The sequence below is a fragment of the Eriocheir sinensis genome, chromosome 24 (assembly GCF_024679095.1).
Source record: "Eriocheir sinensis breed Jianghai 21 chromosome 24, ASM2467909v1, whole genome shotgun sequence".
NCBI classification, from domain to species: domain Eukaryota; kingdom Metazoa; phylum Arthropoda; class Malacostraca; order Decapoda; family Varunidae; genus Eriocheir; species Eriocheir sinensis.
Window position 1 is genome coordinate 1322692 of NC_066532.1, and position 25221 is coordinate 1347912.

Consider the following 25221-nt stretch of genomic DNA (forward strand, 5'->3'; position numbering starts at 1 on the left):
AGGCGCTGAAGTACTGTAAGTCATGTGTTAAGTACATGTAAGACCCTAGACCATCATAAGCTAACCATCAAACAACACCAAGCTTCACAGTGTTAGCTCAATGTTTTGGTGTAGGCGCTGAAGTACTGTAAGTCATGTGTTAAGTAAGTACATGTAACACCCTAGACCATCATAAGCTAACCATTAAACAACACCAAGCTCCACAGTGTTAGCTCGATGTTTTGGTGTAGGCGCTGAAGTACTGTAAGTCATGTAACACCCTAGACCATCATAAGCTAACCATTTAACAATACCAACCCTACCACCCTCCACAGATTACTGGGACCCAGCCACCGCGATGTTATGCAACTCACGTCTAATCTACGAGAAGCCTCTCAGGTGCTCTTCACTAATCCTGATGTCCGGTTAATGCCTCCTGACCCAGATGAGTTTATTGACTTGCAGGTAGGCATATTTTCACTAGCTTTACAGATCAGTATCAAGAAGGCCTGCTAGATGGGCCAGTCAGGGGGTGGTGCTTGCCTCAATGAGTTTATGAGTAGTGATAGGCACACTGGATGGTACTATAAGACACATTCACTTCTCACATCAACTATTTCTGAAGGTCAAATAAGGGGTCAATCGGGTTCTAATGAGTGTTTCTTTAGGCTCATGCTACTAAGGAACAGTCAAACTACCACCAGGGTCATAAAACTACTCTTGGAAATGCCCTAAACTCATACGAAAGCCTTGTCAAATATGTGAACTTAGGTGCCGAAATGTTTTAAGATACGACCCATAGAGATGAGTGTCGAGAAGGAAAGGCCTGATGGATGGGCCGTTCAGGAGTGCTTGCCTTGATCCTGCTGTGTCAAGGGGATTTGGATGGAAGTGAGGGAGAGAAAGGAGAGACAAACCCTATCAGATCAGGCTGGAGATGGATACCAAGTCATTTAAGGACAAGAAAAAGAGGGAAAAGTCAAAATACAGCCAAATTAGAAGAGAAATACAAGGTTCATGCTCCTGTGTCGATGAATGAGTTGATAAAAGTTAATAAAAGACAAAAAAAGGCATAACTGTCAAACTAGACCAGCAAGTAGAAGATGAGGGTGCTGGATCAGTACGTCAAAATAATAATAAATAAAAAAATGGAGACAAATGGATGGAGCGTAATGTAGCAATGATTCAAAGACACCAGTGAAAAAAAAACTCGGTAGGAAAAATAGAATGAATTGAAGTCGTGTAACAGTCCAAAAGCTGAAAGAAAACTCGGTGATTGAAAGACTGTTTAGAAAAATAGCCCTAGGAGAAAACAAGAATGAATTGAAGTTCTGTAACAGTCCAGAAGCTTAAAGAAAACTCGGTGATTGAAAGACTGTTTAGAAAAATAGCCCTAGGAGAAAACAAGAATGAATTGAAGTTCTGTAACAGTCCAGAAGCTGAAAGAAAACTCGGTGATTGAAAGACTGTTTAGAAAAATAGCCCTAGGAGAAAACAAGATTGAATTGAACTCGTGTAACAGTCCAGAAGCTTAAAGAAAACTTGGTGATTGAAAGACTGTTTAGAAAAATAGCCCTAGGAGAAAACAAGAATGAATTGAAGTTCTGTAACAGTCCAGAAGCTTAAAGAAAACTCTGTGGTTGAAAGACTGTTTAGAAAAATAGCCCTAGGAGAAAACAAGAATGAATTAAAGTCTTGTAACAGCCCAGAAGCTTAAAGAAAACTCAGTGATTAAAAGACTGTTTAGAAATATAACCCTAGGAGAAAACAAGAATGACTTGAAGTTCTGTAACAGCCCAGAAGCTTAAAGAAAACTCAGTGATTGAAAGGGAAAAGATAACCCTAGGAGAAAACAAGAATGAATGCTGCAACTCCCCAAAAGCTGAAAGGAAACTCTAAAAAGGCTTCAGACATTAGTAAAAAAAAAAAATCTCAATGTAGGAGACAAATAGAAGCAATTAGAATGATATAATAAAGTCCAGAAGCTTAAAGAAAACTCAAAACAATGATTCAAAGACATTAGCAGAAAAGTAAAATAAAAAAGTTCAATATAGGAGACAAATAGAAGCAATTGGAATGATATAATAAAGTCAAAAGCTTAAAGAAAACTCAAAACAATGATTCAAAGATATTAGCAGAAAAGTAAAATAAAAAAGTTCAATATAGGAGACAAATAGAAGCAATTGGAATGATATAATGAAGTCAAAAGCTTAAAGAAAACTCAAAACAATGATTCAAAGACATTAGCAGAAAAGTAAAATAAAAAAGTTCAATATAGGAGACAAATAGAAGCAATGGAATGATATAATAAAGTCCAGAAGCTTAAAGAAAACTCAAAACAATGATTCAAAGACATTAGCAGAAAAACAAAAGGAATTGGAGGGCTTTAAGAGACCACAAACTGCCATAAAAACAACACAAACCAGTCAGACAAGATCACAAGTAGACACATATCACATTAGTAGAAAAAAATAGAATGAATTGGAGTGCTTTAAGAGACCACAAGCTGAAATAAAACACCACAAACCAGTCAGACAAAATCACAGGTAGACGCATATCACATTAGTAGAAAAAAATAGAATGAATTGGAGTGCTTTAAAAGACCACAAGCTGAAATAAAACACCACAAACCAGTCAGACGAGATCACAGGTAGAGACATACATCAACCTAGGCTGGGAATAGCGTACTAGATAAGTTAGCCACGTGAAGGGAAGGCCTCCAGGGTGACTGCCATCTCCTACCCCAGGACCACGGCGGGACGGTCATGAACAACGGGGGGCAGGCGGCCTCCCTCTCCAACGTGCCGCACGCCCTCGCCCGCTGGACCGAGGAGACGCGTGTCCTGGAAGCCGACTCCATGCACGACGCTGTTACGGGTAAGTCTTGGGGTGCAGGGGAAGGGAGGCTGTTGTCTTAAAGGGTGCTGTTGACATCCCTGTTGATAGTACTGTTGGGTAGTGGGTGGGAGGGGGGCTTCTCTTGATTGCACTCTTGATAGTACTGTTGAGCATTGGGAGGTCTTTCTCTTGACAGCACTGTTGATAGGTTTGATAGTGGGTATTTTTCTTCATTCTCTTAATAGAACTCTTGACAGCACTTTTGGGGCACTGGGAGCTCTTCATTTTGACAGTACTGTTGGATAGTACGAGTTATTTTTCTGGACACCTTTTACCACTGTTCATATTGGGTCACTTTTATTATTATTATTATTTTTAAAGATTATCGTATTGTTGTTCATCGATCTGCCCTCAATTTGTTCCACCTGTTAGGGAGTATTGTAATCGCTATGCTTCGTTGTACAAGCAATGTAAAAAGTGAGCTATAGACAAAAGTGTAAGTTAAGTGTAGGTGTAGGCATTTACCACTTGTATGTGTGAGCATTTTATAAGACTTTAATGTTTCCTGGCACAGTTGTGAAGCCCGCATTGATGGCCGTCCTGGAGAGATACAGAGACGAAGAACAGGCCGAGAGAGACAAGAAGAAGAAGGAGCAGGAGACTAGCAAGACGCCGCCGGCCTCAGCGGAGATCTCCCAAGGCCCGCTGCTCCTCCACAACAGTAAGTCAAGGAGGGTTTTCTTTACTGATATCCTCAAATACTCCTTCTCTTCTGTTTTTGTTTTGTTCCATTATAGGGTTGAATGGGCTTCAAGTCTCTCCCACTCTTGGCGATCATAACCTTTCTCCTCCATGATGGTAAGTCAAACAAAACTTTTCCTCCAGATGACACTGAGATGGGCGAGGCCACAGAGAGCAGCAGGCCCCCGGGAAGGCCTGACACAGCCACCTCCGAGGCGCCCAGCCAGGACGCCGCCATCCTCAGCACCGCCTCCATCGCCGAGTCCATCGTGGAGTCGGTCCTCGCCTCCTCCTCGCGGCCACAGTCCACCACCACGCCAAGCTTCTCGGGGCTCCTCACGCTGCTGTCCCCCGTGTCCTCTGGTGCCGCCACACTGCCTCTGCAGGAGCCCCCTGTGTCCTCCGTGCCAGCCATTGGCGGGGCACTCTCCGGGGCCTCCTCCGCCCCTTCCACCCCCCAGACCACCACCGTCACCACCCTTCCCCCCTTCCCCTCCCCCACCACCACCTCTGTCCCCACCACTGCCTCCTCCACGCCGGCCACTACCCTGCCTGTCACGGACACAGAGATGGTGACAGCCTCCCCCCTGCCCTCCGCCGCCCCGCCTGCCCTGCCCAGCGATGCTGCTGAGAGCCTGGCCACACAGGAGGAGACGCCCATGTCAGTCAGCCCTCCGGAGTACCCGTGCTACTCCCCGCAGCTATTCACACTGCCGGAGGATAACCTCACCACGCCCCCCTCGCCCAGCATCATCCCCCCCAGGGAGGCCTGGGAGGACCCCAGCATGCCCATGCAGCAGGACTCCCAGGAGCCTGCCGGGGAGTCCCAGGGGGCAGCCACCCTGCCAGTGCTGGTGTCCCTGCCCAGCACCCGGCCGGCGCAGGACACACCACAGGAGTGAGTGTTGCCGCCAGCCTTGGAACTGTTGTGTTGCAGACTCCTAACATTTTTTGGAACCAGTTCATTATGTTGTATCAGACCCTTTGCCAGAGTACTTTTCCCCTCCTTCCACAATAGAATTCATACCTTTATTTTTCTCCCCAGAGCTGGAAGAGAGAGCAGCGAGGCCGGGCCCTCCAGTTCAACCGGCAGCCGTTCAGACTACTTGGCCATCCTGGGTGACATTGAGATTCCCGAGGGCGTGGACCCAAGCTTCCTGGCAGCCCTGCCAGAGGACATGAGGCAGGAAGTCATCGCTGAACAACTCAGGTAAACTTGTGATTCTCTTTAATGATATATTTTCATCTGAACAAGGAAAGACATTCAGCCAATGAAGTGAGGTGATTCTCATTTCCACCTTGGGTTAGTAGTATGACAGCGAGGCTCCACCGTTACTGATGTTTATGCTTCCCTCAGGCTGCAGCGTGTGCGGCAGCGTGCGACGGAGAACACCCGCGAGAACAACAGCTCCATTGTGGGGGAGGTGAACCCCGAGTTCCTGGCCGCCCTGCCGCCCAACATCCAGGAGGAGGTGCTCACACAGCAGCGCCTGGAGCAGCAGCGGCAGCAAGCGGCGCGGGCCAACCCTGATGACCCCATGGACCCCGTGTCCTTCCTGCAGACCCTGCCCTCCTCCCTCAGGCAGACCGTGAGTGTTGGGGTTGTGTGGGGCTTCTTCTGCGGGTGTTTTGTCTGGATGTTTATTATGCATATTGTTTCCTCTAGGTGCACCATCTTAATTTTTAGCTGCACCACCTGTTCAGTGCCTATCTGCTCCCCCTCCCTGCCCCCTTCCCTCTTTTAATAGACAGAAACCAAAAGAGAAACAGAACATTGCTATTTTTTCCCTTGTGTTACTTGCATCATCTGTATTTTTTAATTATGTTGCTCTGGCCTTAATAATTTTTAGCTGCACCAACTATTCAATGCCCTCCTCAGTCCTTCCCCCTTTTCTCAATGAATAAGAGACCAAAATAGGCTCAGAACATGATTATTTTTTCTGTTTATTTTAAGTAATTTCTTATTTTTACTATATTCTTTTCGGGCTCTTGTCTTCATAATTTCCAGGTGCACTAACTCTTTCATTAATCCCCGGCAGATATTGGCCGACCTCGAGGACTCCCAGTTTGCCGCACTGCCGCCCGAGCTGGCCCAGGAGGCTCAGACACTACGGCGGCAGCGTGAGGAACGGAACAGACACACCCACGAGCACATGTTCCCCCGGCCCGGCACGTCCCTCTCGTCCATCCTGAGGAACACCGCACGCATCGGCTCCAGGCTCATGCACTCCTCCAGTTGGTCCACTAGTTGGAACCTTCGGCCCTCCTCCAGCGGTCAGCAAGTGACAGCAACGTGAGTCTGGGGGTTGTGGGCGTCTTAGGGCAGTGTTGCCGGATTATCGTATCCACCATTGTATTTACCATTTTTAGACACTTAATGATAGCAAAACGACACTAAACCTTTCAACGTTAACTATAAATAAATGTAGTTACTGGAGTAAAAGAGACAATTTTGGGTCGGAAATCGGAAATATAAGAGGCTAAGTACAACAATCTGGCATCGTTGGCTTAGGGTCATATTCTCAGATGCTTTCGCCTCTCACAACAATTATTTCCCATAGCCATGAAGGAGATTAGTCAAGGTTAAGGGAGGGGATGAAGAAAGTATGAAGGGAGGAAGGGAAAGGGAGGGCTGTTAGGGAGAGTTGAAGACAGAGGAGGAAGGGGATTAGTCAAGGTTAAGGGAGGGGATGAGGAAAGTATGAAGGGAGGAAGGGAAAGGGAGGGCTGTTAGGGAGAGTTGAAGGCAGAGGAGGAAGGGAATTAGGTTAAGGGAGGGGATGAAGAAAGCATGATGGGAGGAAGGGAAAGGGAGGGATGTTAGGGAGAGTTGAAGACAGAGGAGGAAGGGGATTAGTCAAGGTTAAGGGAGGGGATGAAGAAAGAATGAAGGGAGGAAGGGAAAGGGAGGGATATTAGGGAGAGTTGAAGGCAGATTAAGAAAAGGGACACATCAATGTTCTATAGTCTCGGATACACACAACAACACCCCCAACAAATATTTTCAAAGGCCACAAAGAGGATTAGTCAGCTTCTCATGAGTGTTCTTTCACATCCATGGTGCAGAAGCCTTTGTCAAACTACCACGAGGCTCATAAAACTACCCATGGAAATACTAACACAACCTCTACCAAAGCCCTGTCAAATGTGGGTGTGTGAGCCCTGAGATGTTTGAGAATAAAGGCTTTGTGTGTGTTGAGGGTGTGGGGGTGTTGCAGGGTTCCTAATGTGTGTGTATGTCCTTCAAATACTTCCTTTACTGTAAAAATGAAACACACACACACACACATTTACAAAAGTGGGTGTGGGGGTGTTGCAGGGTTCCTAATGTGTGTGTGTGTGTGTTTGTTATGTCCTTCAAATACTTCCTTTACTGTAAAAATGAAACACACACACACACACACACATTTTTTGTTTTTTTTTTTTTTTTTTTTTTTTTATTATGCATAGGGAGCTGCATCTTCTTCTTCGATGTTGTTTCAGAGGCAGGCAGCAGGTTAGTGCGGTGGGCGCTTTTTTTTATAGTGGCACCTGAAAGGCATGTTACCCCCAAAGCTCATCTATATTGCTATGCAAACTAGAAACGGGTGTCAGGGTGTGATTAGGTTATTTTAAGCCCACGGCATGACACAAAGTTTCAAGGTAGCACTGGTGGGGATTCGAACCCATGCGTCGACATCAGTCCGATCCCAAGCTCACCACCTTATCCACTAGGCCACCGCCTCCCTGACATATTTACAACAGTGGGTGTGGGGGTGTTGCAGAGTTCCTAATTGTGTGTGTGTGTGTGCGTTTGTTATGTCCTTCAAATACTTCCTTTACTGTAAAAACAAAACACACACACACACATTTACAACAGCTTCCACACTCTTAAGACACATTAACCTTTCCCTTCCCGCCACAGAAACACACAACAAACCCTTCCTTTCCCTCATAACATTTACTACTAAGTGCAAACCCTTTCTTTCTCTAAATACTACTAAGTGCAAACCCTTTCTTTCTCTAAAACCCTTCCTTTTCCCCTCCTTAAGATCCATTGCTGACTCTTCCTCTCTCCCAAGACATACTACAAACCCTTTCATTTCCACCAAAGATGTTTTGTTAACCCTTCCTTCCTCTCTAACTCTTTGTGGGCTTCGTGGTGCAGTGGTTAGCACACTCAGCTCACAACCGAGAGCCCGGGTTCGATTCCCAGGCGGAGTGGAAAAATTTGGGCGGCTTTTCCGATACCCTACACCCCTTTCCACCCAGCAGTGAATGGGTACCAGGTATTAACCGGGGGTTGTGTCTCGTCTCCTGGGATCTGTTACCTTCTATAATTCCTTCCCCTTTCGTCTCTCTCCGGCATATGACCACAGGTGTTGCGCCGACTAAACAAAACTTTCCAACTTTTCCTCTCTAACTCCTTGCTAAGTCTTCCCGTCCCTTCCACACACAGGAGCAGCAAGCCTCGAGGTCGTCAGCTTCTGGACCACGAGGCGATGACCTGCCTGTTGGTGCTGCTGTTTGTGGACGAGCCCAAGCTGAACACCATCCGCCTCCACAGGGTGCTGCGCTACCTCTGCCACCACGCACCCACACGGGACTGGGTGATCAAGGTGGGTGGGTGGCAGGGCATACCGAAATATACAGGATAACATTCACAATTTTTTTTCTCTTTCCAGCAAAAGCTTTTGAACAGACTAAGGACTAAACAGTATACTATAACAATGCTCCTATCTTGTCCGTAGGCGTTGCTATCCATCCTTGAGCGCTGCGGCGACACAAGTCAGCACAGCAGCCGCACAGGAATCATCAGCAGCGAGCAGGGGGCTGCCAGCCTGACCCCAAGCACCCCGGAGATAGCAGGCAAGGGCAGCGGCAGGAAGGCTCACTCCAGCGGCAAGTCTGAGCTGCCACTGTCCTCCACCCCGTCTTGGCCTGGTGAGTCGCGCTCCCCGGTGGCTCCCTCCTGGCTCAGCATGAGTATGGACGCTGCCCTGGGATGCCGGGCGAGCATCTTCCAGATCCAGCGCACACAGCCCACAGGGAAACGCACATCTATCGCGGCCACGACCACCGCTGTAAATATTCATCCCCAAGCTTCTCCACTTGTATGCAGGTCAGTACCTCAACCCTACAGTGTTAAGTGTGTTCGGTGGTGATGTTAAGGGTCGTGAGTTAGATGAGCAAGGTTGTTATATAGTCAACAATCCAACTTTATTCTTCACTAATCAGTGATCAGTTTTCCTCCCTGAATATGAGGTGCATATTTATCATCAAACTAACTATTTTTCACTAACCAACTCTATTTTTTCCTCCTTGAATATGAAACAGCCGGGTGCTTTTTTTTTTAACTAGCCAACAATAATATTATTCCTTACTAACCAATGATTTGTTTCCCTTCCTTCCAGACACGCCCTAGACACCCTGATCTCATTAGCTAAGAGTTTTCCGAGCCACTTTCTGCCCCACCAAGGCAAGGAGTCTGAGGACAACAAGAGTGACTCCAAGAAGTCCACGTCGTCATCCTCCGGGGGCAGCGCGGCCAACACTGGTGCTATCAGTAAAACCTCCAAGGGCAGTGCCTCCGCGTCAGGCCAGGCCAGTGAGTCCTCTGACTTCTGGGAACTCCTAGTGAAGCTGGACTCCATCAGTGTGTCTCGCAAGGGGAAGGGGCTGCCCAGGACACACTCCAACGCCGGGGGGAGCGGGGACGAAGAGCAGCGCGTCACCAGTCTGGAGGTGTCGGCGCTGGGCCAGCTCATCCAGCAGCTTGCCCATCCTGTGGTGCGCCGGTCCTCCCTCCTCACAGACCGCCTCCTGCGCCTCCTGGCCCTCATCTCCCTCGGCCTCCCGGACACGGCCGACTCCTCCGCTGCAGCACAAAGCTCCGCTGCCACGCAGCACTCAGCGGAGAACTCGCAGACACTGGAACACCTGCTTTCCCTGGCCATTCAGGTGAGACACTAAGGCTCTGTGTTGTAGGGATATTTTCCATTTTTTTTTTAAGCAAATGAAGCTGCATGGCAAAAAAAAAGGTAAATAAAAAGTCATTCCTCTCTAAAAGGCACCTGTGTGTTATAAGGGATTTTTTAGGTTTCTCTTTTTAAGCAAAGGTGACTTATCAAGGGCAGAAATTTGCATTTTCTGTGTTTATATTTTATAAGTCAATGTTTGAAAATAGAGAAGCTGTCTGTCTTTGTCATTTGGCTGTGCACCACTCACACACTTCTCTTCCTGTCACCAATCACCCATCTCTTCTCTCCTCCCATCAGGTTCTCACAAGCAAGTCCTGCTCAGAGGAGGGCCTGGAGGATGCCACGGCCTTGCTCCTGCACCTGTCCCACGGCCCTCCACCAGCCCGGGACCAGGTACTGCGCCTCCTGCTGCAGGGGGCCGCCACGCTGGGCTCCACCGTGGCCACTCACATTGCCGCCCTGCTCGGGGACCTCAAGGCTTACAACGCTTCCCATCCTCCAGCCGCCATTGTGGAAGAAGACCACCAACCGCATTTGTCTGAGAAGGCCAAGAAGGGGCTGCTGCAGGACAGGTCAGTGTTTTATTTATTTATTTTATTTATTTATTTATATTTTTTTGCATCAAAGAGGATGGCTCAAGGGCAACAAAAAGAGTGAAAAAAAAAAGCCCGCTACTCCTTCAGGTTTACCAGTGAATGTTCCTTCCTTAGCTGTTGTTAATTATATTTATTTTCAGGAAGTTATTGAAAAAGTTAAAGACAAAAAGGCTGAATGAGATACCTGTTTTATGCCTCTATGTCTATCAATGAATGTTCCTTCCTTAGCTGTTGTTAGTAATGTTTATTTTCAGGAAGTTATTGAAAAGGTTAAAGACATAAAGACTTAATGAGATACACCTGTTTTATGCCTCCATGTTTATCAATGAAGGGACTTACTTAGGTGTTGTTAGTCGTATTCATTTTTAGGAAGTCACGAAAAAATTAAAGATCACAGAAAAAAGTTAATAAAAGAGGCAGAAAAATTTAACGGGAGTCCTTTTCTGCAGCTCCAAGTTCCACAGCCATTGTTAGTTATATTTTAAAGAAGTCGCAAAAAAAGGTTAAGGAAGTCACCAAAAAATTAAAGAAAGATCACAGAAAAAAAGTTAATAAAAAAGGCAGAAAAATTTAACGGGATTCCTTTTCTACAGCTCCAAGTTCCACGGCCGTTAGTTATATTTTAAGGAAGTCGCAAAAAAAGATTAAGGAAAAGGCAGAAAGGACTTACTCGGGTGTTGTTAATCTTGTTCATTCTAAAGGAATCACAAAAACAGGTTACAAAAAAAGGGCAGAAAAATTTAACGTGATTCCTTTCCTCTGCCTCCCAAGTTACTGTGATGTTGTTGGTTTTGTTCATTCTTAGGAAATCATGAAAAAAGTAAAAGAAAAGGCAGAAAGGACTTAATCAGGTGCTCTCAGCCTTGTTCATTCTTAGGAAATCAAGAAAAAAGTGAAAGAAAAGGCAGAAAGGACTTAATCAGGTGCTCTCAGCCTTGTTCATTCTTAGGAAATCATGAAAAAAGTGAAAGAAAAGGCAGAAAGGACTTAATCAGGTGCTCTCAGCCTTGTTCATTCTTAGGAAATCATGAAAAAAGTAAAAGAAAAGGCAGAAAGGACTTACTCTGGCGTTGTGAAGCTTGTTCATTCTAAGGAAATCATGAAAAAAAAAGAAAAGGCAGAAAGGACTTAATCAGGTGCTCTCAGCCTCCCCAAGTACTGTGATGTTGTTGGTTTTGTTCATTCTTAGGAAATCATGAAAAAATTTAAAGAAAAGGCAGAAAGGACTTAATCAGGTGCTCTCAGCCTTGTTCATTCTTAGGAAATCATGAAAAAAAGAAAAGAAAAGGCAGAAAGGACTTAATCAGGTGCTCTCAGCCTTGTTCATTCTTAGGAAATCAAGAAAAAAGTAAAAGAAAAGGCAGAAAGGACTTAATCAGGTGCTCTCAGCCTTGTTCATTCTTAGGAAATCAAGAAAAAAAGTGAAAGAAAAGGCAGAAAGGACTTAATCAGGTGCTCTCAGCCTTGTTCATTCTTAGGAAATCATGAAAAAAGTAAAAGAAAAGGCAGAAAGGACTTAATCAGGTGCTCTCAGCCTTGTTCATTCTTAGGAAATCATGAAAAAAGTAAAAGAAAAGGCAGAAAGGACTTAATCAGGTGCTGTCAGCCTTGTTCATTCTTAGGAAATCATGAAAAAAGTAAAAGAAAAACCATAAAGGACTTAATCTGGTGTTGTTAGTCTTGCTTATTTAAGGAAGTTCTGAAAAATTGTTACGGAGAAAGCAGAGAGACTTACGAGACTTTCTTTCCATGGTCCAGGTTCACCAACGAGTGCGTCATAATCAGCGGCACCACGAAGGTCAAGCCGCCGTGTGAGCTCCAGCTGGCCTCCATGTCGGCCCTCACCAGCAAGACCTCCTCCCAGGCCTTCTTCCTCCGCACACTCAAGGTCATCATCCAGCTGAGGGACGCCATCAGGTTATCACGCACCAGGAAAAGCGGTGAGTGATGATTTTTATTATTATTATTATTATTATTATTATTATTTTTTTTTTTACAGTAACAAGCAACTTAACAGTAAAGTACACACACACACACACAAAAAAAGCCCTCTAAGCACTGTCCCTGCAAAAATAAGACAGTGTGTGTTTGTGTGTGTACCTTGTTTTTTTCTTACTTTCTTGCCTGACAAAGGAGAATGCAATTAGTGTTTTTTTTCTGTGTGTGTGTGTGTGTGTGTGTGTGTGTGTGTGTGTGTGTGTGTGTGTGTGTGTGTGTCATGGAGGCTCCACCTCAATGAATGGGATTAGCGGGCCGTCTCGACTCCACCAATTCTACCTCTATGGTGTGTGTGTGTGTGTGTGTGTGTGCGTGTGTGTTTAGCTATTTGTGGCATAGAGGGCCTGAGCTCAAGCTTGGGTAGTCCTGTCTCCAATCTATATTTGTCCAACTTTTCCTTCATTATACGGACACTGCCCACTTCAACATTGTCTTTGTTTAGCCCATTCCATGTATCCACACTCCCGAATGGAAAACTGTACTCCTTCTTTCAAACAAGTCCCCTTTCTCAATTTCTTGCTGTGTCCTCATAGTTGCCTCCTCCCCTCCATCTTGATTAAATCATTTCTATCCAACACATCCATTTCCAAATTTAATTTCCCTTCCCTTCCCTGAACTTTCCTTCCCAAACTAAACTTCCCTTCGTAACACTGCCCCTTCAAACTACCCTTCCGTCACCAGGTACCCAAGCCAGCAACAACACCAGCGACAGACCAGCCGGGGCCAGTCAGCAGGATGCAGCCAACGCCCAACAGGACCAGGCCAGCGCAGCCACCACCCAACCCTCAACGGAGACTCAACCACAATCACAACAGCAACAATCACAACCACCAGCATCACAACCACAGCAGCAACAGCAACCAACCCAACCTGAAGTGTCGAGGGAGGAGCAGCAGAACACAGAGAACACCCAGGAGCAGCAGCAGGAGAGTGGCGCACAGCAGGAGCAGGCAGAGAGGGATGCTGTTCCGGTGGTTCTCATAGACGTGCCAAACCCAGAGGCCGACAATGCTGCTAATGCGTCCGCTGGGGCCCGGCAGGAGAGCGCCCAGCCCACCTCCGAGGCCATGGATGTTGACAATGAAGGTGAGGAGGGACACAGACGCTTATATTTTCAGGTGTTTAAGGCAACTTGGACCTTCAGAAATACAAGACACCTCTCCACTCGAAATTGATCTCTCTTTTGGCCACTCTTTACTTCTGTCTTGTGGGAGCGGTGATTAACAGGCTTTTTGTTTTCTTTTTTGCTACACTTTTTGTTGCCCTAGAGCCGTCTCCTATTGTGAAAAAAAGAAAAAAACTATACCCCACTTTACGATTAACTTGCATTCTTGGGGAAGTGATATTGAAGCAACATATATGAGGAGGCTGAACATCACAGAGGAAATGGCTATGGACCGGCAACGTTGGAGGAGGCTCATATCCCGTCCAACCCCACCATAGGGAATAAATGGACGTTAAACAATGATGATGATGTTGAAGCAAAGCGATTGTATAACTAACTTCAGAATCAATTAATAGAGCCTGGAACTAAGCGACCTGTAACCCCCAAATACATATCAACTACGTTTCTTAAGTTGCACTGTATCTAAATCATCACCAAAGCAAAGGATACAAAAATACCTGTAAATTTGCATGACTAAAGACTGAACTGATTGTAAAAGTGAGCCGGATGGATCGTAAAGAGAGCAAAGGTGATGAAAGAATGACGATTATAAGAGTGAAATAGCAGAAAGTGAATCATCGAAAAGAAGGGAAACCTGCAGCATTATTATAATAGTGAGAAAATGATCAATAGTAAGGACATAACAATCCTGCATCACTTGAACTAACCCTCGTACCAATGATGCTAGATTATCGTATTCACCACATTGTATTTTCCGTTTTTCGACACTTAGGGTTCTATTCTTAAACGTTTCGGCACCCAAGCATACACATTTGACACGGTTATCGTAGGAGTTTGGGGCATTTCCAGGGGTAGTTTAATGACCCTGGTGGTAGTTTGACCCTCCTCCTGTGCCATGAACCTAAAAAAGCACTCATGAGAACCCGATTGATCTCCTTTTTGGCTTTTGGAAATAGTTGACGTGAGAGGCAGAAGTGTCTGAGAATACCGACCTTAACTATTGCAAAATGAGGTGAATAATTAACCATTTCAATGACAATTATTAATGAATCTCATTTTGGGGATGCAGGAGATAGTTTATGGGTCAGAAATGTGTAAAGAGAAGACGTTTTGTACGATAATCTTGCAACTCAGCCCCATTTCAACAACAACTATTAATGCTTCTCTTTTTTTTGGGGGGTGCAGGAGATAGTTTATGGGTCGGAAATTTGTAAACAGAAGACGTTTTGTACGATAATCTTGCAACTCAGCCCCATTTTAACGACAACCATTAATGAATCTCGTTTCGGGCAAATTTCAACGACAACTATTAATGAATCTCGTTTTGGGGTGCAGGGGATAATTTATGGGTTGGAAATCCACTCACTCCTTTTACTCCTCCTTCTCTTCCCTGTTTCTCATCCTTTTCATCACCCCCGTCACCCTCCTCCTCTTTCTACTCCTTTTTTCCCTCTTTTGTTCTTCCTCCTTGTACAATAATCTTTCAACTCTGCCCTGTACTTGCCCCACAGAGACCACCGACCTTGGGAGCCTGAGCGCACAGCTGAACCTGGAGGAGCTGTGGTCGACGCTGTCCGAGTGCCTGGTGGAGCTGGGCGAGACGCAGGACACCCACGCCGTGTTGGTGCTGCAGCCGGCCGTGGAGGCGTTCTTCCTTGTGCACGCCTCCGCTGCCTCCGGGGATCGCCGGGAACGCTCCACCACGCAGTCGGAGTCACGCGAGGCCCAGCTGGCGCATCTACATCATGAGATTGCCCCACTCTCTCCCTTGCCCTCAGCACAGACGGAAGGTGAGTTGAGGAGAGATTGTAGAGTCTTTTCTTTCTGTTTTTCCTTTCTTGCCTTTTTTTCTGAACTTTCTTTTCTACTTTCTTTTTATTCCTTCTTTACTTTTTAACCTTGTCCTCATTTCTTTCTTTCTTCTTTCTCTCGTTTCCTAGCTTTCTTTCCTTCCTTTTCTTCCTCTCTTCCTTTTTATTCCTTCTTTCTTTACTTTTTAACTTTGTCATCTCTTTTCTTCCTTTCTTCCTTCTCTCTTTCCTTTCCTAGCTTTCTTTCCTTTCTTCCTTTCTTCCTTTTTATTCCTTCTTTCTTTACTTTTCTAACTTTGTCATCTCTGCTTCCTTTCTTCCTTCTTTCTCTCCCTCTTAGCTTTCCTTCCTTCCTTTCATTCTTTCTTCTTTCAAGTATTTGATTTATTGACCCATTTCCATTGTCACCAGTGCCCTTGGTTCAGACAGAAGGTTATTGCTGGAAATAGTTAAAGAAGAGTTTTTATTTTAATTTATTTTTGGATCTGACAACAGGTAAATACAGTTAATCTTTAGAGAAGGGTGTTGATTTAATGTATCCTATTACTTTATTCATATATTTATTTTACATTTTAAATTCACTTCAGTATATTTTTCCTCGTCACACATGATCGTGAAGGTGTGACATGCCTCAGCGTAACTCCACTTAACTCCGCTTTCAGATGGAGAAGGCAACGTGAGCCAAGGAGTGAGGAGGAAGAGGGACAACTCCACCTCCCAGGCGTCCAGCTACTACCAGGATGACACAGACAAGTTCCTCAAGTTTGCAGGCAAGTCTTTTGAGTGGGAGTGTTGTGTTGCTAACCTTTCCTTCCTCTCTCCCTAAGACACACACTAACTCTTCCTAACCTTTCCTTTTTCACTAAGACACACACAAACCTTTCCTTTTTCCCCAAGTCACACTAACCTTTCCTTTCTCTCATACACACTAATCTTTCCGAACCATCCTCTCTAAGACACCCTAATCTTCCTTACCCTAATATTCCTTTCCCCCCACAGACACATATATTTGTTTCTTCCTAAGACATGCAACATCCCCTTCCTTTCTCTCGAACACACCCTAACCTAATCCTTCCCATACCCAGACGACACTGTTCATCCTTCCTTTCTCACCACAAACACATACTAACCTTATTTTTCCCCTCCACAGAGACAGACTAACCTTTTTTACCTTAAGACACACACTAACCTTTCCCCTACAATGCTTCCTCTCTCCCTTGCCTCTCCCTTTCCTTTCTACAACACCCTAACGTTTCCCTTCCCTCCTCCCTACAGAAACCCACCGCACCGTCCTGAACCAGATCCTGCGGCAGTCCACCGTGCACCTCGCCGATGGGCCGTTCAGCGTCCTGGTGGACCACACGCGGCTCCTCGACTTTGACATCAAGAGGAAGTACTTCCGGACGGAGCTGGAGCGCGCCGACGATGGCATGCGACGTGAGGACCTGGCGGTGCACGTCAGGAGGGAGCACGTGTTTGAAGACTCATTCAGAGAGCTGCACCGACGCTCCCCCGATGAGTGGAAGAATAGGTTCTACATTGTCTTTGAGGGTGAGTGGCTAGTGTTTTTTGTTTTTTTATTTATTTATTTATTTATTTTTTTTTTTTACGGTAATTTTTTTGGGGGTGAGTGGCTAGTGCTTGTGTTTGGGGGTATTTGCTTTGTTTGTTCTTTTATTCATTACATTTTTATTATTTATGTCAAGCCCAAATTCTTTAGAGAAATTGGCAAAGGGGAAACAAAGTAACGTGATTGTTATATCTATTATCGAGTGTAAACCTTGAGTTCCCACATTTTTTTAAGTTAATGACTCGGTTTCTTGTGAGTGTTCTTGTTTATCGAGCATGGTTCTAGTGGAGTTGACAGAACTTAACGCGACCTTGACAGCATTGTGCTTTTATTCTGTTAGTTTCCTGGAGACAAGAAGCAGAAATATATTTTGTTCCTGTGTATAAGTGAATGGTTTTAGTGGAGGGGTAGACAAATTAATGTAACCTTGAAAGTGTTGTAGTACTCATGTAAGATTAATATGTTTAGTATCTTAATTTCCTGAAGGTAAAGAGTTGAGGTGATATTTTGTTCTCCTCCCTCAGGTGAAGTAGGTCAGACTATTTACCTCAAGAACTCATATTGTCACCTTTGTAAACTAAGCGCTTAAGTCATTATTTTCTACTTTACAGGAAATCAGAAAAGAAATGTCATTATCTCAGTTGGCTTAACCTGGTAGCAGCGTGGATCATGTTTCTTATGGTTCCCCCAAGCGAGAAAAATGAAAGAAAATTACCCATCACACAAACCATTTCTTAGTATGTATCAAAGCATTTGTGATCAGATTATGTATCATCTATTTTGGGGGGTAAATATCATGGCACAAATTTGGCCCGTCACTGCTACACGGTGAAGCCACAAATTTGGCCCGTCGCTGCTACACGGTGAAGCCACAAATTTGGCCCGTCACTGCTACACGGTGAAGCCACAAATTTGGCCCGTCACTGCTACACGGTGAAGCCACAAATTTGGCCCGTCACTGCTACACGGTGAAGCCACAAATTTGGCCCGTCTCTGCTACACGGTGAAGCCACAAATTTGGCCCGTCGCTGCTACACGGTGAAGCCACAAATTTGGCCCGTCGCTGCTACACGGTGAAGCCACAAATTTGGCCCGTCGCTGCTACCAGGTTAATTTTCTGAAGACGAGGAGGTAGTGACATGATATTTTTCCTCCTCCCCCAGGTGAAGAAGGTCAGGATGCTGGCGGCCTGCTGAGGGAGTGGTACATGATCATTTCCCGGGAGATCTTCAACCCCATGTACGCCCTCTTCTGCACCTCCCCGGGCGACAGGGTGACCTACATGATCAACCCCGCCTCTCACTGCAACTCAAACCACCTCTCGTACTTCAAGTTTGTGGGCAGAGTCATAGGTATGTGACGAGGCTACTGGATGATGTGTGTGTGTTCAGGGTTTTGTTATGTTTAGGGGTTCTAGTTTATTCTTGGTTGTAATTTTAGCATTGGCCATTTTAATGTAGGGTATTTTTGACAAGGAAAGGCAGGGTAGGAAGCATGGGTGTATTGAAATGAGGTTATTCCAGACTAGTTTTGCAAAATTAGTCAGGAATAGACACCTCAATACACGCATGTTTCCTTCCTCCTCCTTCACCCAATCAGCCATTTTCTGAAGTTGAAGTCTTTTGGTATGATTAGGTTGTTCATTCTTGCTTGTAATATAGGGCCGTATTACAAGTCCAATCCAAGAAGTTTCGGGACCCTATAGAGTTTGGGATGAATAACTTTGTAGGGACTCGAAACTACTCGGATTCGACTTGTAATATGGCCCTTTAACTGAGGCCATTTTCTGAAGTTTATGGGGAGAGGCACAAGTGTGGAGGCTGCAGGGAAGGGGGTGTGACTTTACAATATTGGGATGATTATGTTGTTTCATTAATTCTTGCTTGTAATTTAAATGAAGGCCATTTTCAGTAGTTTAGGGTTTAGGTTAGTGTGGAGGTCATAGGGAATGGGTGACAGTTTATTTAGGATCATGAACCTAACACTTTAATCCAGACACTTAAACACTTCGCCCTGCAGCCAAGGCCATCTACGACAACAAACTTCTGGAGTGCTACTTCACGCGGTCCTTCTACAAGCACATCCTTGGCAAGATGGTGCGTGTGGTGGACATGGAGAGCGAGGACTATTCCTTCTACCAGGGACTCATCTACCTAATGGAACACAACGTGGCCGACCTGGGCTACGAACTCACCTTCAGCACGGAGGTAAGCGTTTTGGAAATGGGATGGGATTTTATTCATTATTGTTCTTTATTTGATCTCATTTAATTTGTGTGTATGCTTTGCCCTTAAATTTCCATCATTCATGTTAAGTAACTAAAACAAATACAAAATGGCTGTGTTACAGTGTTTACTTATTTATGTTATTTATTTATTTTTAGTTTTTTGATTTTTCTATTATTATTATTTTGCTGTTGTTGTTGGTGTGTGTATGAGTGTGATATGCCTTTGAACTGCCTCCTTTAATGTTAAGAAAAAACTCCACAAACCTACAACATCACCAACATGACCTTTTTGCTCTCGGCCACAGGTTCAGGAGTTCGGCGTGACGGAAGTGCGGGACCTCAAACCCAACGGCCAGAACATCCCCGTCACCGAGGACTCGAAGATGGAGTACATTCGCCTCGTGTGCCAGATGAAGATGACCGGAGCTATACGGCAGCAGTGAGTACACCCGGGAAGGGGGGCGGGGTGTGGGGTGAGGAGGGTTGGGATGTTGGTGTGAAGGTGTGGGGAGAGTAAGTAAGGTTAGGGTGTGTGTTTGTGTGTGCGTGTATAAAATCTATGGCAGTGTTGAATTCAAGATTAGGTTTTTATGGGTGGTGGTGTATGTAAAGGCTATAGCAGTGTTTGAGTCCATGGTTAGGTGCTTGTGTGTGTGTGTGTGTGTGTGTGTGTGTAGGTGTGTTTGTGTGAGTGTGTAGGGTGAAGGAAGAATTAGTGTGTAGGAGGGTTGTGTGAATGTGTGTGTGATTCTGTAGGTTAAAGAGTTTTGATCTGATTTTCTGGTTCAATATAGCTTGGAATCAGACAGACAATTAGTGTTATCCTATTCTTCTTAGGGTTCTGATAATGCTTAAGTTAGTGTTAGTACTTTTTCCTAACCCTCCCTTCCTCTATGCCAGCCAGACCGAATTCCTTCCTAACATTCCCTTTCTCTCATGCCAGACAGTTCACTTCATCTCTAGTATGCAATGTTTCCCTGACCTTAACTCTCCCTGCCTTTGTTCCCGCCAGACTCAACGCCTTCCTGGAGGGCTTCTACGACATCATTCCAAAGCGCCTCATCTCCATCTTCAACGAGCAGGAGCTGGAGTTGCTCATCTCTGGCCTGCCCACCATTGACATTGACGACCTGCGCACCAACACGGAGTACCACAAGTACCAACCCAACTCGCTACAGGTATGGCAACACTGCACCTCACATGATTTTTTCTGACTAGCACACGAACAGTATACAGTCAAACCTTAACATTCATGGATTTCAACATCTGCTGGGTAGCCTGTGGATGTTATATAGGTAAAGATTTGGGTATCTGGTGGTTTTCTTGAGCACTATTATGGCCGACCAAAGCACGTGCGGCTCACTGCACACCCCACTCTCACCCCACACACCTTTATACATATAGTAATTATGCTTTTGGTTGCTGTATGTAAGTATCCATAAGCAGGTATCCAAGGATCCTCAACATTAGTGGAATTTCTATTATGTACTTAAACTTTTCATAATATTACAATTTTTTACTTTTTACAATTTTGTACGAGGTCATTTTATTCAGCGCCATATGACCAGTGCAGTTGCGGCGCCATGATTTTAGTCCAATCAGTCGGTCAATCAACATAGTGAGTGTCTCTCTTAACTTAACCCCCATGGATGTTGAGGTGTGACTAATTTAGCTTAGATAATGATGGTAATTGGTTAGGAAGGTGCTAAGTATACATTTCTTCCCTTTTTTCCCCCTCAGATTCAGTGGTTCTGGCGCGCCCTGAGGTCCTTCGATCAAGCCGAGCGCGCCAAGTTCCTACAGTTTGTGACGGGCACCAGCAAAGTGCCGCTGCAGGGCTTCGTGGCGCTGGAGGGCATGAACGGCACGCAGAAGTTCCAGATCCACCGTGACGACAGATCCACCGACAGACTACCATCGGCTCACACATGGTCAGTGCTTGGTTGTGTGTGTGTGTGTTTTTGATGATTACCGTTTATTATGATTGCTTTTTTGTTTAATGTTTTTTTGTGTATTAGTTAAAATTTCTTCTTTTCTTTCTATACTTTTTCTCAAAACTTCAGAAAACTACAGAAATTACAAAACAGAACTTTAACCTAACGTAGAAAAGTTTGCCCCCCCAAAAAATTGCAAGAAAAAGTATAGAAAGAAAAGAAATTTTAACTAATATACCAAAAAAAGTTAAACATAAAAGCAATCCTGAAAAACTGTGATCATCAAAAACAAACGCTTGCTTGCTTCTGTGTGTTCGTGTGTTTGTTTTTGATGATCACCGGTTTTTATAATTGCTTTTATTTAACTTTTTTTTTGTATATTAGTTAAAATTTCTTCTTTTCATTCTTTACTTTTTCATGTAATTTTTTGTAGGGGGGGGCAAACTTTTCTATGTTAGGTTAAAGTTCTGCTTTGTAATTTGTGTGGTTTTGAGTCATTATGCTTACTTCTATTTCTTGAGGTTACTATTTCCTCAGAGTTGTGATTTCTGTAGTTTTTGAGATATGATTACTTCCATGTTGTTTTGAGTCATTATGCTTACTTCTATTTCTTGACGTTACTATTTCCTCAGAGTTGTGATTTCTGTAGTTTTTGAGATATGATTACTTCCATGTTGTTTTGAGTCATTATGCTTACTTCTATTTCTTGACGTTACTATTTCCTCAGAGTTGTGATTTCTGTAGTTTTTGAGATATGATTACTTCCACATTGAAATTTCTTGTATGTTCATTAAAGTTTCTTCATTGTTAGACTTTGTGCAGCTGATTAAGTTTCTCTGCTAGATCACTTTCTTTTGACTAACTGTTACGTGCCATTCTCTTGACTCTTGAATGATTGATTTGTTTACTCTGACTGACTGTATGTAAGTATGTATGTATGTTGCATTTCCCTTGACTGCATATAAAAGCTAATTAATGTATGAGATTCCTATGACTGATTCCAAAAAAAAATGATGTGATTTCCATGTCTTTATGTATCAGTGAAATGTTGTCGTTGAATGTCAAAGGAAGTTGATGTATTTGTAAGCTGCACCTTCCCATGACTTTATGTATGAATGATATAAGGATAAAAGCTGACATTTATAAGCTGTCTCTCCCTTGACTGTCGTTCTAAAAGACGTTGCTCTCTCCCCGGCAGCTTCAACCAGCTGGACCTGCCGGTGTACGAAACCTACGACAAGCTTCGCCACTACCTGCTTAAGGCCATTCACGAGTGCTCGGAAGGCTTCGGCTTTGCTTAAAGAAAAAGATAAACAGAGGGTAACTATTTCCCGTCAACCCAGAAAAAAATGCATGTCAACTAAACCATCTGATCATGAATGAGTGTTTTGGTTGTCACAAGGAAAGCAATACAATAATATCCCAGCACTGAGGAGAAGAAGAGTATATCAAGAGTCCTTCATCCCCTTGGCTTCAGTTGTTTTCAGTGGGACACAGCAAAACCGCATCTTTCAGTAGGAAACTAAAACCGTCATATCTCCGATGAGTGTTTTGGTTGTCATGAGGAAAGCATTCAAATGATATCCCAGCACTGAGGAGGAGGAGGAGACTATATCAAGAGTCCTTCATACCCTTATTCAGTTGTTTTCATTGGGACAGCAAAACCGCATCTTTCAGTAGGAAACTAAGCTCATCAAATGAGTGTTTTGGTTGTCACAAGGAAAGCAATAGAGCAAGATCCCAGCACTGAGGAGTAAAAGAAGACTAAAACTATATCAAGAGTCATTCATCCCCCTAGCTTGAGTTGTTTTCATTGGGACACACACGCAAGAGTGACTTAGCTACACTGTATTGGCGCAGTAGCCCGGCTTGGAGCATTAGCACATGGGCCGTTCACTCGAGTTCTGCCGTGTGAGCTCTCCAGTGGCCATCTCATTTGTTCATAGCCTAGCATAGAACAGTTACTACTCCAAGTTATGCATATACTACTCATTTCAGAAGAAAAATTGTAACCTATGACTTGTAATTTCTTTTCCTTTTTGAATGGCTGGCTGCTTTCATTGTAACTTGGGCCAGAGAGGTTGCTGAGAAGAGATGCCTTGAGGAATAGCGAGTTTTGGTTGGTCGTCTCATCATAAATTGGGTTGAGAGTTACTATGAAAGGAATATCAAGAGAAAATTAACCCTAAATCAGTTTCATTATGTTTATTATTTTGAGACTCGTAAAAGAGAGGTTGCTGAGAAGGGGTCGTAAGGAGTAGCTTATCTTAGGAACGGTTGGTTGTGGTTGTCACGTCGTAAATTTGGGTTGAGAGTTACCATGAACGGAACGTCAAGAGAAAGTGAATCCTATGTCAGTTTTATTATAATTTTCTGTTTGGGTTTTCTGATAGAGTCTAAAGGAATAATTTCTTGAGGAACCGTTTCAGCATAATTTGGGTTCAGTGTTGGAATTACAAGATTTTTAAGGGATAATTAATTTCAAATGGCTGTCTCATCATAAATTGGGTCATAAGATTGCTAATGAGAATAAAGCCTCGAGTAATAATGAAGATTTAAATTACCGTTTCCTTGCAATCAGGGCTCAAAGTTGTAATTAGGAGTGTCTTAGTGATAATTAAGTGGCTGTTTCATCATTAATTAGTTTCAAGATTGTTATTAAAAGACTGTCTTGAGATAATTAATCTTGAAAGACTGTTTCATCTTAAATCAGGTTCAAGATGCTATTAAAACTGTCTTGAGGGTTGATTTACTTCGGCTGTTTCGTCATTAAGTTGAAAATTGATATTAAAAGTCTAGGGATAGATACTTACCTTTGCATGGCTGTCTGGTTCCTTTGGCGTGTGGATGGAGGAGTGTCGCGAGGAATAATGAATCTTTGGAGGGTTGAGTACTTCCAGGAGGAGACGTGGTGTTACGAGGAGGTTTTGGTTCTTTCTCAGCATTGCGTACACGCCCTTACTTAAGCCTGGCGGAGGTGTTAGTCTTACGGCTCAACCTGAGGAATACGGAAACATTTTCTTTTTTACAATGCTGAAGCTGCTACGTCATCAATCTGAAGAGTGGAATTGTTTTATATGGTTTTATCTTGGTTGTCCTTTCAAAGCCTTCCTGAGCAGGGCGGGCGGTGGCGGCGGCGGCGGCAGCAGCGGCGGCCTGGGTGCTCCCAAGGCTTGGTGTGTGTGAGTTGTGGTCAATATATTGAACATCCTTCCCTAGAAGCCTATTCCAAACTTCCTGTGTGAATTTGTTGAAGACGTATACATTTATACATATGTTCACAGTATACATATACACACCTTCCATTAGTATTATCACTGTGCTGTATATTCTGGCCTCACAACTGCTGTACATACAATACAAGAAATAAACTGGTATATCTCATGTGATATATTTACATTTAGGGCTGTCTAATATTGCTACAAAACATTGATCAACATTAGCCGTAACAGAGGAGCAAGTGATGGACTTGTGTCGTTGTGGCAGGTTTCCATGAAACTTCACGTGGGCTGTTGAAATTGTCAATTATACTATTACTATAATTATTACTTTGGCTTACTATTATTGCCACTATTTTTGTTACTTATTTATTCATCTATTTTTTTACACTGAGCAGTGTTGAGTTGAGTTGTTGAGTTTGAAGGCCTGGAGACGATGGTTTGCTGCTTTGCTTCACTCTCTATATAGCCGTTTTCTTTCCTTGTATTTAATAAACAAGTCCAGTATTGGCACTTTGGGTGTAGGTGACGGGCATTTGGCTAGGGCTCAATAGGAAGGCATGTAAAGTATGTACTATTTAATATCTACAAATAGCTAATTCTACATGAACTTTTTTTTTTATTGAGAGGATGATATTTTAAGTTTTCGTGTTGGATGGGTCACTGTATCATTTTTCTTTTTATCTGATATATAGTCACTGATTTCTCAGTTTATTTTCTCACCATTAAGCCCAAATGTTACATAGTGTATTTTATCACATATGCAAAGAACCATTCTTCTACTTTACCATGTTGGCATTAAAATACACAGTATTAAAATGAGTGTTGGTGTTTGGCTCGCAAGTCTTCCTCCTGCCCGGGCTGCCCTTCCCTCCTCCCTGCCACCCCCTGCCAGTGAAGTGTGCTGACCCTAAATTAATGTGAATAGGGTAGATGGTGATAGAGGGTTTTAAAAAGTGGTGGTGTTTGTCAGCTAAAGTGTATGAACCAGGCTGCCCTTCCTTCTTTCTTTCTCTCCCTTCTTTTCTTCCTTCTTTCCTTCCTTCCTTCTGTCCTGCTGCTTTGTGCTGGCCTTATACCAGTGGTTCTCAGAGTCCCAGGTTACATTCCTACCTGTGATTACTGATTAGATCCTCCCCTTGTGGTGGTGTAGATTGGCATTTCACTTGGTACATAAACGTATAGTGCACAAGGTACATTCTTCCTAAGTTTGGAGATCCTTC

General features: G+C 44.0%; 1 protein-coding gene across 12 annotated transcripts in view; it reads left to right on the plus strand.

The window, feature by feature from the left end:
- The window catches only part of LOC127002701 (E3 ubiquitin-protein ligase HUWE1-like), a 92158-nt gene extending 67338 nt beyond the window's left edge, over positions 1-24820 (plus strand). For 10 of the 12 annotated variants that reach the window (XM_050868768.1, XM_050868772.1, XM_050868766.1 and 7 more), the window contains exons 39-60: positions 315-444; positions 2727-2856; positions 3392-3538; positions 3703-4456; positions 4604-4768; positions 4916-5147; positions 5598-5851; positions 7997-8156; positions 8289-8659; positions 8952-9498; positions 9816-10090; positions 11873-12054; positions 12794-13198; positions 14750-15028; positions 15712-15819; positions 16325-16600; positions 17783-17971; positions 18639-18826; positions 19152-19285; positions 19859-20024; positions 20587-20777; positions 21979-24820. In XM_050868768.1, coding sequence (XP_050724725.1) covers positions 315-444; positions 2727-2856; positions 3392-3538; positions 3703-4456; positions 4604-4768; positions 4916-5147; positions 5598-5851; positions 7997-8156; positions 8289-8659; positions 8952-9498; positions 9816-10090; positions 11873-12054; positions 12794-13198; positions 14750-15028; positions 15712-15819; positions 16325-16600; positions 17783-17971; positions 18639-18826; positions 19152-19285; positions 19859-20024; positions 20587-20777; positions 21979-22081 — 5386 coding nt within the window. In that variant the 3' untranslated portion in view covers positions 22082-24820. The remainder of the gene's footprint in view (positions 1-314; positions 445-2726; positions 2857-3391; positions 3539-3702; positions 4457-4603; positions 4769-4915; positions 5148-5597; positions 5852-7996; positions 8157-8288; positions 8660-8951; positions 9499-9815; positions 10091-11872; positions 12055-12793; positions 13199-14749; positions 15029-15711; positions 15820-16324; positions 16601-17782; positions 17972-18638; positions 18827-19151; positions 19286-19858; positions 20025-20586; positions 20778-21978) is intronic. The other 2 variants (XM_050868777.1, XM_050868778.1) reach the window with 1 other exon arrangement.
- Positions 24821-25221: the final 401 nt, after the last annotated feature.